We start from the raw sequence: 11057 nt of genomic DNA on the forward strand, positions 1-11057 counted from the left end.
CTTCCATTTAATCAGTAAGAGTTTCTCAATGAAGGGTTGTTTCCCTTGGCTCAATGACACACGGACGTATCCATCCTTCTCAAGGGTTCAAACTTTATTCTTACCAACAAGACGACCCACTTCTGAACACAACAAGTCTTAAACATTTCCCCCCCAATATTGGAAAGAACAAGGCACAATGTAATGTGCAGAAGAACATCAACATAAACATCCAAATGTTAGCTAGTGTTCAGAACTATATACAAAACATACATGCACTGATGTTAAAACAAAATCTTAACTGTCAGGTCAAGACAACTTAGCCTCATTTATAAAAAGGGTAGATGAATGGAGCATATCTTAACTCCAAAACAATATTTGACATTTTTTTAAAGGCTGTACTTTGGAGCAAAGCATAGTTGATCTGCTCCTCAGACTGAGTAATGGGATTACAGGAGGTAGAGGTGGAATATCCCCAAACTGAACTTCAAACGTGTAACATTGTAATAAATAGTTCAACATTTATGTATGTTTTAAAAAGCAAGACACATTGACTTGACAATGTGGTGCTATGACAATATGTAAAGAGTAAAACCTGTTTATTCAAATGGAACATTGAGGAATTACAGGCATGCTTGGAATACAACAAAATACTCTTCCTAAAATTATGTCATTTCAAATCAAACTTTAATTCTGTTTTATTAGTAACAGACCAAATCAAATTGACCTAAAAGGTTATTTTAATGATAAATTAACAGAACATGGGAGCACCTATTTAAGAAATTATTCTGTCATTTCTTTTCTTCTGGCATTGACTTTCACTATGATCAATTCTCAACAAGAAAACAAGTATGTTTCAGAGCAAAACGGCATAACTTTTCAATTATGAACCGTTGTGAAAAATTCGAGATGTTTCTACCCTGATTATGTATATATATTTACAGGGAAGATCATGAAATGAAAGTGAATCGCAGTTCACACAAAACAAAAACAGACACCTCATAGTACATGCAATCCAGCTACTCAAATAATTATTCAAAAAAAATAGGCCAATGAAATATGTGATGTCATAAATTCTTTAGTTAAATCTCAACTCTGACACCCATAGTTTATCAGTTCTAGAATACAATTTGAAAAACTTTTTTTTTAAACAGAATACATGCATAACCAATGAGGGAGCAGACCAAGACAGGATGCAGGAGAAAAAGTAACCAAACCGTGTAGACCTGAGTGAACCATGGGTGACTCATGACTGAACCCAGGGTGATTAGAGTTGATGAAGATGAGGCGAATAATTTACAGGCAGGAAAGAGCGGCAAAAAAAAGAGCTTGCCTTGTTGACCTTCCAATCTTGAAATGTCCCAGCCGTCACAAAGCCGACGAAAGACCATGTGAATCTGTTTGACTGATGTTCATTGTACTTTATTTGTGGTCCCAGTCCAGTGGACAGAGTTATTTTGATGTTACCCCTCATCTGGAGGGCACATTGTTTTTAGAGACTCACAATCACAGCAAAATCTATATGAAACAGCTCTTGAAAACATGAGATACATAAAAATGCTAAATGTATAAAATAATCTCCTGGTTATGTATTTTTTCATCCAGTTGGAGAATTATGTAACGATTAACTCTCTAGGGATCTATTTGCACTCCTCTGTGACAGCAGCCTAATTATTTAAAAATACATTTTCCAACATGTATTGCAGTCACATTATAAAGACAGTAATCTTGACTATTCTAATACCAATGAGATAAAACATGCCCAATGGCAGATAGAGAGCTTTTATTTAGAACTAATATTGGCAGTAATCTTCGTTAAGACTTTTTTTTGCTTTGCGTTAAGAGCTCATTTGAAAAAGAAAACGTGTGATTGGCCAATATAAAGCAGCATCAGGAAATAGCTCCCTTTTGCTTCTATACTCTGAACGATTACATGGCAAAAGTTTGACACAAATGCCAAAGGAGGAACATTCTTGTTACAAAAGATCGTTTAGCTTAACTTTAAGCTCAATCGTGCATTAGGTTAGTTATGAAACAGTTCAACAGTACAATGCAGTACCAGGAGCTAGTTATCCCTCCCTGAGTTGTGGAAAAAACACCAGAGGAAACGATGCACCTTTTCACAGTCCGGAAGTGATAGAACGAGAACTTACATCATAGTGCTTACAGTACTTTTTAGTAGCTAAAATGATTCATATTCTCAATATTCTATTAAATTATACTAAACAGATGAACATTCAGCGAGCACATAGTTGTCTGGACTGAATAATATAATGCTTGTGAAGGGTTGGAGGAGACAGGGTCATGGAGAGATTGAGAAGCGGGTGGAGACAGAGAAGTGGGTCTTTCTGCCTGAGGAAATGGGCGTTTCATTGGCTGAAAGGAAACGTGGATATACTCTACTTGAGTGGTTCGGTGGCAGGCGGAGGGGAGGGGTCAGTGGTGATTTCTGGGCGGTACTCCTTGCGCAGGTGGGCGTAGTGCGGGTTGCGGCCGTACCTGGGCTTCAGGCTGGCCGGCGAGGAGGGGTAACCTCGCCTCGTGGCGTGGAACTTCTGTTCCTAGATGGGGAACGTAACAGACACAACACATGACAATCCTTCATCACAACAGACCAATAAAGATGATTCTCTAGCATGCATTATCATATGTCATAATAAGTTTATACTGGTATTATAACTGGTACCTTTCCTGGTTCTTGCTGTATCATCACAGGTGTCATCCCCCCTGGACTTTGTGGGTAGTATGATAACGTGTGATTGTAGGCTGGTTGCACCATGTGGTCGATGAACTGCTGCTATGGTAGAACAAGTAAGCACTGAGTACGGTTTTATACATCAACTGTCACCTAATGCTAACGCTATGAAGTAGCATATGGGAAATAGTACACTGACCGAGGTAAGTACAAAATGGTTGTGTTCAGTAGGTCGTACTGTGGCAAAACATTTTGAAACAGTCAATACAAATGTGCCTTTCTTATTGGACCACGGTAGTTTTTTTTTCTCGGTTTTGAGCGTAATGAACAGGACCCAGGTCAGGATGTTATCAACCTCTGGGATGGGGGCCTCTATGAGGGGCATGGCAGGCTGGACACAGCCCCCGTCACTGGGCTGCTCCATGGGCTGGTACAGGAGCTCAGAGGGCTGCATGTACAACACTGGGCTGGAGGGCACTGGAGACTGACACACACACACACAATTAGTTGACATTTAGGATCCACCTTGCTTCTGATAAAAACCCACTCACAAACATAGAGATGAAGAGCACAGAAGCCCATCTCCTTCCCTTACCTGAGGAACGTTCCATTGCAGGTGACTAGGGTGACACTGTGTAGGGGCCTGAAGGACACAGAGTATAGGAAACAGATCAGTACCCAGGAGTACACCAGGTTTCTCCTGGGATAACACCTCAATACCATTACATCTGAACAGCTGACTTGGCTGTCATTGGCTGAGGTACCAGTATTTACAATGGATGTCTTATGATGCTGTACTGGTGACTACGGTTAGCCTGGTCCCAGATCTGTTTGTGCTGTCTTGCCAACTCCTATGGTCATGGACAACATTGCCTATAGAACACAAACAGATCTGGGATCAGGCTGGTCAGCTGAGCTGTAATGGTGTTGGTGAGACGATCCAGGACAGTCTGCTCTGACCTGGTAGTGATGGTAGGCTGGCTGCTGGTAGATGGGTGGAGGCTGGTGGGTCAGCATGACTGGAGAGCCAGGCACTGAGCGGGACTACAAGGACACAGACGCACATGTAACATGCGGGACACCAGCCATGTACGAAAGAACATTTATCTTTACGCCAAAAAAAGCAAATGTACAATAACTTAAGATTTTATCAAATGCAATGAATTGTATAAAATGACTAAAACACTGTAGGATGTCGTGTCTGTTTCCTGGATGAAACATGATCAGTAGTCTCTCTATGATTCTCACATGTTGCTGTGTGTTAAAATCAAATCTTCATGTAGAATACACATTTCATTCACCACCAGGGAAGATGTGGCATGAGCACATGGCTGAGTGAAGGATAGGACTCACGGGCCAGTGGTAGGGGGTGGAGGGGCTCATCTCTGGGGTGTGGAAGTAAGCCACTCCGTTGTGGTAGGTGTAGGGGTACCCCGTAGGGGTGGTGAGGTACATGGTTCCACAGGGGGTGGGTATCATGGCAGGAGTATGGCTGGACACAGAGAAGCTGTTTGCTGAGTGGAGGAGGAAGGAGGCACAAGTCAACCACCAGGTTATGTACAAAGGCAAACGTTATCGACACTCAATCCCAGGTGATGATTCAGATTTTTAAAGCCAACAAGTGCAAGAGCACATGAGTCCCCACCCACCACGATCAAGATAAGACAATATATGGTCAAATGGTCAATGATGCATTACAAACCTGTTGAAAAAGTAATTTCCACCACTATGTAATGCTACTGCTTCAGCTGTCACTCATCTACAGCATGGGAAGACAACCCTGTTCCTGAGGTGCTGCAGGATTCTGTTCAATCTAGGCACCACACCTGACCAAATTAGCTAATTGATCAGTTCAGTGACTGCCTTAATTCAACACACCTGGTCTTCCAGGTCGGTTAAAGCACTTCGGGACCAGGGTGGCCTACCCCTGCTCTACGGTGCTCTGTTACTTACGGTGACCTCCTACTTGCTGCTTGCGGACGGCCTGGCCAATGTTGAGCCTCTTGTCCCGGAAGCACAGTCTGTCAGCCTGGGGATGTGGTGGTGGCAGAGGGACAGGGGGTATCCAGTACAGATTGAGACAGATCACTTTACACTGAACATTTACTACCTATGACCATGTCTTTACTGGTGATGGACTGAGCTAAACCTAATGTGAATTTGAGCTGCTGTCCTCCAGAAGGAGATATAAGGTTTGTATCGTTTCAATCCCATATCTGTACTAGAGGTCGACCGATTAATCGGAATGGCCGATTAATTAGGGCCGATTTCAAGTTTTCATAACAACCGTAAATCAGTATTTTTGGCCGCCGATTTTGCTGATTAAAAATAAAATGTATACCTTTATTTAACTAGGCAAGTCAGTTAAGAACACATTCTTATTTTCAATAACGGCCTAGGAACGGTGGGTTAACTGCCTTGTTCAGGGGCAGAACAACAGATTTTCACCTTGTCAGTTCGGGGGATCCAATCTTGCAACCATACAGTTAACTAGTCCAACGCTCTAACCACCTGCCTCTCGTTGCACTCCACGAGGAGACTGACTGCCTGTTACGTGAATGCAGTAGAAGCCAAGGTAAGTTGCTAGCTAGCATTAAACTTATCTTATAAAAAACAATCAATCAATCATAATCACTAGTTATAACTACACATGGTTGATGATATTAGTTTATTTAGCGTGTCCTGCGTTGTATATAATCGATCGTTGCTCCAATGTGAACCTAACCATAAACATAAATGCTTTTCTTAAAATCAATACACAGAAGTATATATTTTTAAACCTGCATATTTAGCTAAAAGAAATCCAGGTTAGCAGGCAATATTAACCAGGTGAAATTGTGTCACTTGTCTTGCGTTCATTGCACACAGAATCAGGGTATATGCAACAGTTTGGGCAGCCTGGCTCATTACGAACTAATTTGCCAGAATTTTACTATGACATAACATTGAAGGTTGTGCAATGTAACAAGAATATTTAGACTTAGGGAAGCCACCCGTTAGATAAAATACCAAACGGTTCTGTATTAATAAACGTTTTGTTTTCGAAATGATAGTTTACGGATTCGACCATATTAATGACCAAAGGCTCGTATTTCTGTGTGTTATGTTATAATTAAGTCTATGATTTGATAGAGCAGTCTGACTGAGCGATGGTAGGCAGCAGCAGGCTTGTAAGCATTCATTCAAACAGCACTTTCGTGCGTTTTGCCAGCAGCTCTTCGCAAGCACAGCACTGTTTATGACTTCAAGACTATCATCCTAATGGCTGGAGTAACCGATGTGAAATGGCTAGCTAGTTACCGGGGTGCGCGCTAATAGCGTTTCAAACGTCACTCGCTCTGAAACTTGGAGTAGTTATTCCCCGCGGCTTTTGTGGAGCGAAGGGTAACGCTGCTTCGAGTGTAGCTGTTGTCGATGTGTTCCTGGTTCGAGCCCAGGTAGGGGCGAGGAGAGGGACGGAAGCTATACTGTTACACTGGCAATACTATAGTGCCTATAAGAACATCCAATAGTCAAAGGTATATGAAATACAAATGGTATAGAGAGAAATAGTCCTATAAATACTATATTAACTACAACCTAAAACCTCTTACCTTGGAATATTGAAGTCTCATGTTAAAAGGAACCACCAACTTTCATATGTTCTCATGTTCTGAGCAAGGAACTCAAACATTAGCTTTCTTACATGGCACATGTTGCACTTTTACTTCTCCAACACTTTGGTTTTGCATTATTTAAACCAAATTGAACATGTTTCATTATTTATTTGAGAATATTGATTGATTTTATTGATGTATTATATTAAGTTAAAATAAGTGTTCATTCAGTATTGTTGTAACTTTCATTATTACAAATACACTTTTAAAAATTGGCTGATTAATCGCTATTGGCTTTTTGGGGCCTCCAATAATCGGTATCGGCGTTGAAAAATCATAATTGGTCGACCTCTAATCTGTACAGTATGTATATTGGCTCTACACTCTTAGAAAAAAAGGTGCCCTCTAGCACCTAAAAGGGTTCCCTTTCCACAGAGGGTTCTACATGTAACCAAAAATAATTATACCTGGAACCAAAAAGGGTTCTCCTATGGGGACTGCCGAAGAACCCATTTGGAACCCTTTTTGTCAAAGAATGTACTTTAAGTTACTCACATCATGAAGGATTCTCTCTGTATCCTCCTGGGTCTCAAAGGTAACAAAGCCATATCTGTGGGATGGACACAAACACAAGGCAATGATACAGTGTCCCTGGATTACATTTCCATTGTCATACTTTAGTTAATAAACATCATTGCAGGTGTCATCCAGTCTGCGGGGCAGAACATCTACAGTTTAACTGAACTCACCCTTTTGACACCCCAGCACGGTCAATCACTATCTTCACCTCCTTCACTGCTCCATGCTGGGAGAAGAAGCGTCTCAGGTCGCTCTCATTGGTCTACACACAAAAAGAACACACCCTTTTCATGGTCCAGTAACATGCAGCAGCAGCGGCAGCAAAAAGGTCAAGTTAGGTCGCAAACACAAAACCAGGAGGCCCTATGAAAGTAAAGAAAGAGACAAAAGTCACCTTGAAATCAATGCCTCCCACAAAGATGCGGTTAGGGATGATGGTGCCAAAGCGGGGGGCATGGTGAGAGGGAGAGGTGTCGTTGCTGGGGTCTTGAGACACTGGAGCAGGAGGAGGAGAGGGAGTGCTGGTCTGCGTGCAGATTGAGATTAGCTTGAAACAGAACAAGAGCATCACTGGATTGGCCATCCTCACCAATGCTGAGAAATTCTGATAATGTAGCAAAAATGATCTATTTTACAAAGCAATATTGTTTGATATCTTTAAGACAAAAGGTATGTTGTAAGCCTTTGATCTTTCAAAACAAACTGTCTCTACAACTGTATTCTTGGGGACAACTGCGGCTTGAAAAGAGGTTGTCTTTGTAGATGCACTTTTGTTTTGTCTAGAGCTGGGAATAACTAGCCAACCCTGAGTGACCTTTTGCTTTTTAAAGCCTATAATATGGCTCACTGAAATGCATGAGAAACTGCACAATGCTAGGCTAAGGTTTAGGAGAGAGAATTTAGCTAGTTAGCTAGCTAAAAGCTAACAAGAGTCAGCCAACACATTTTCGATCAGGAGAAACATGCAAGATCAATCACCATTTACCAATAAACGAGTTACAACATAACTTACTCTGGTTTGGAATACATTATCTATATCAAGCGACATATAACTGAACATAAATAACGCTAGTTAACATAACTTATCTAGCTAGCTATCTAAACTAAAGACCTTGCTAACTTTATGCACTGGAAGCTAACATTAGTGATAGCTAGACAATATCGTTAGCATTCAAGAGTGACATTTTAACTTGCTGGTTATATGACATTCATTTATATAATTGTAGTATTGGCAACCCATTGTTACATGAATCACAATTAAATATACCGACACACAAACGCAACACTTATCTGTTTAGCTACTTCGCTAAACATATATATATATATATATATATACACATATATATATATATATATATATATATAAAAGCTAGCTAGCTAAGATTAATATGTTGTAAAAATTATATATTTACAACATATTCATCTTAGCTAGCTAGCAAGATGGCAAGTAAAGTTAGTACGCTGGTGAAAGGTAACTTACGGTTATTTCGTTCTCCATCGTAGACACCGCGCTTAACTAGATGTCGTGAACAAGTAAAGTGGAAACAAATAATTCAGCAAGACAATGGCAGCTCCAGTTAAAGCACCTTGCGAGGGAGGTGCACACAGCCAGGGACAGCAGAGCCTGTATCAGTCATCAACACCAGTCTATCTGCAGTATGAACGAAGGGAAAATATCTGGCGCTTACCAGATTGAGCTCGTCCTAAACCACTCATATTCATAGGTGGGCTACATGGGTTACATTTCTATTGTTATAGTTGTATTTAACCAGAGAAACATGTATCTATAGATTATTGTTAGTTTGTCTCCATGTGCCAAAGGTAGGAAACTTTAGAGCAGTCGCAGGTTAGCTAGCTAGTTTAATTGGGTTTTATTTCCCGCTCTTCCAGGCTCTGCCGCCCTCAACTTGTCCAGATGGCACTTTCCCAGTCCCGGATGACCACGTTGATGGCGGGAGAAAAGCCCTTTTTATGAAAACCGTTTTTATTGAACAATTTCAGTTCATTCCTACATTCATTTACAATAAGTGTGCATGAATGAACATGGTAATTATCGTATTATTAACATTTTGGCACAAATATTCTACAAAGAAAACTATGGCCCGAGTCTGTATGGTTGGTACCGGGTTCTGTACCAACCGGGTTCTGTCTTGCCTGGTTGCCATTTTTTTTTTTTTAAAAGCTCATGTTCAACTCCTTGTACTTCATATTCACATGACTTGGAGTACAAGGACTGGAATGTTAGCTAAACAGACTGGCAACCAGCATTATTTTGCTAGGTCGTTACATTACATTGGCCTATTGAAAGCATTGAATTGATTTTGTGTGCAAGCATCCAATATTGCTATTAGTGCCTAATATGTTGCAGGTGTTGTGCAGTAAGGTACAAGCGTACAGGTGCTATTATTGGTTGCTTTCCCCTGCTCAAACGCTGCATGCATAAACCAATGGTTGCCTTCCCTGTCATCAACTGTGCAGTTTTGCACCAAAATGCTAAAACATAAGATGTGGTTAGTTGATACATAAAATACCTATCCGGGCATTATAAAATCTGGCATGTGTCAGCTACGTCAGAGCAGAGGAACACGACCATTGCCATACCTTGTTTTGTCGTGTTCCCTGGCCTATCAGAATGTCACACCTGTTCACGTTGCTGGTGCTCGGCTTACCTACCTGGGAGCATTGAGGTCCAGGGAGGCTGGAGGGTGAACCGTGCATTTCTCCACGGTCCTGGGAGAGACAGGGTTTAGTGCCATGAAAGAAAGAGACACTGTGAGAACTCTGTCGCCAGGCTTGCAATGTCTGTGCTGCACTTACCAGGTCGGTATCGTTTAACCGCCAACTGTGAGCCATGAGCACCACCATCCACCCTCTCCTGCCCCATATCTCTAATTCGGGGTTGCTTTGCTTATTGCAGTCCCTCCTTTTACTTTATCCTTCTCTAGCCCAGACCAATGAAAGAGTTATAGTATATACACTCTGTCTTGTCTAGACACGGAGTATACAAAACATTAGGAACACCTGCTGTTTCCATGACACATGCTGACCAGGTGAATCCTGGTGAAAGCTATGATCCCTTATTGATGTCACTTGTTTAATCCACTTCAATCAGTTTAGATGAAGGGGATGAGACAGGTTAAAGAAAGATTTTTAAGCCTTGAGACAATTAAGACATGGATTGTGTATGTGTGCCATTCAGAGGGTGAATGGGCAAGACATAATATTTAAGTGCCCTTGAACAGACTATAGTAGTAGGTGCCAGGCGCACCGGTTTGTGTCAAGAACTGCAACGCTGCTGGGTTTTTCACGCTCAACAGTTTCCTGTCTGTATCAAGAATGGTCCACCAGCCTATGTGACACAACTGTGGGAAGCATTGGAGTCAACATGGGCCAGCATCCCTGGGGAATGCTTTTGACACCTTGCCCTGACACCTTGTCCATGCCCTGACAAATTGTGGCTGTTCTGAGTGCAAACTAAATTTTAGGAAGGTGTTCGTAATGTTTGGTAATACTCAGTGTATATCCTTCCTGGTTTGGTCAGTCTTATGGCCAGTATGCAATATACTGGCTATATGTCTCCAGAATAATATAGGCCTGAATAAATATTTATGCAATATTCAAGTCACAAGAGGGCAATGTTTCCCTCTGAATTTGTGCTGGTTAGGCCAAAACATAGCCTGCCTGTCTACTACAACATGACATGAACTGGGTTTGCTGGACATTTCTAATCCAGAGAATGGTAAAGCATGTTGTAGGTCTAGTATGTAATGAGATGTCTAGAGAACTTTTCATTTGATAACTGTTCTATCAGGCAAAATGACTCATAACAGCTTCATCCACCACCAGGTTCAGGCCTATCAATGGGAGGGTTAGGCCTATAGGATGTGTCTGTCTGACTCCTAGGCAGGGGGACAAAGTACCTGACAGACTCAGCTTCTAATGCAGATGTACATCTGGGGCAGTATTTCCCGAGCCTTACACACTTGATTTAAAGGTGTGATGATGAGTTGATTAGTGGAATCAGGCTTGTAGTACTGGGGCAAAAACATGGCCTCCTCAGCCTGACAGGGTTGCATGCGGAAAGGAGTCTCCATCAAATACAGTTGTATTTGTCACATGCTTTGTAAACAACAGGTGTAGACTAATAATACAATATTTAACTTACGGGCATTTCCGAACAATGCATAGAGAAAAATAATAGAAAAAGA

The 11057-nt window shown here is 41.4% G+C and overlaps 1 protein-coding gene across 3 annotated transcripts; it reads right to left on the reverse strand.

Annotated features, from left to right (window-relative positions):
- Positions 1 to 248: 248 nt before the first annotated feature.
- On the reverse strand, positions 249 to 8848 carry LOC116364965 (protein boule-like). 3 transcript variants are annotated; one of them, XM_031817731.1, is made up of 12 exons: positions 8538 to 8848; positions 8330 to 8365; positions 7244 to 7375; positions 7020 to 7111; positions 6826 to 6880; positions 4628 to 4703; positions 4028 to 4188; positions 3635 to 3718; positions 3270 to 3317; positions 3030 to 3158; positions 2666 to 2776; positions 249 to 2540 (listed from the first exon to the last, which is right to left on the reverse strand). In XM_031817731.1, exons 2-12 carry the CDS (start codon positions 8345 to 8347, stop codon positions 2379 to 2381), a joined length of 1068 nt encoding a protein of 355 aa, XP_031673591.1. In that variant the 5' UTR covers positions 8348 to 8365; positions 8538 to 8848; the 3' UTR covers positions 249 to 2378. The 3 variants fall into 3 exon arrangements, with proteins under 3 accessions (XP_031673591.1, XP_031673589.1, XP_031673590.1); XM_031817729.1 differs by having other exon boundaries at positions 7244 to 7396; positions 8538 to 8814; XM_031817730.1 differs by having other exon boundaries at positions 2666 to 2773; positions 7244 to 7396; positions 8330 to 8807.
- Positions 8849 to 11057: the final 2209 nt, after the last annotated feature.

This window comes from Oncorhynchus kisutch, unplaced genomic scaffold (genome assembly GCF_002021735.2).
Source record: "Oncorhynchus kisutch isolate 150728-3 unplaced genomic scaffold, Okis_V2 scaffold1129, whole genome shotgun sequence".
Lineage (NCBI taxonomy): Eukaryota > Metazoa > Chordata > Actinopteri > Salmoniformes > Salmonidae > Oncorhynchus > Oncorhynchus kisutch.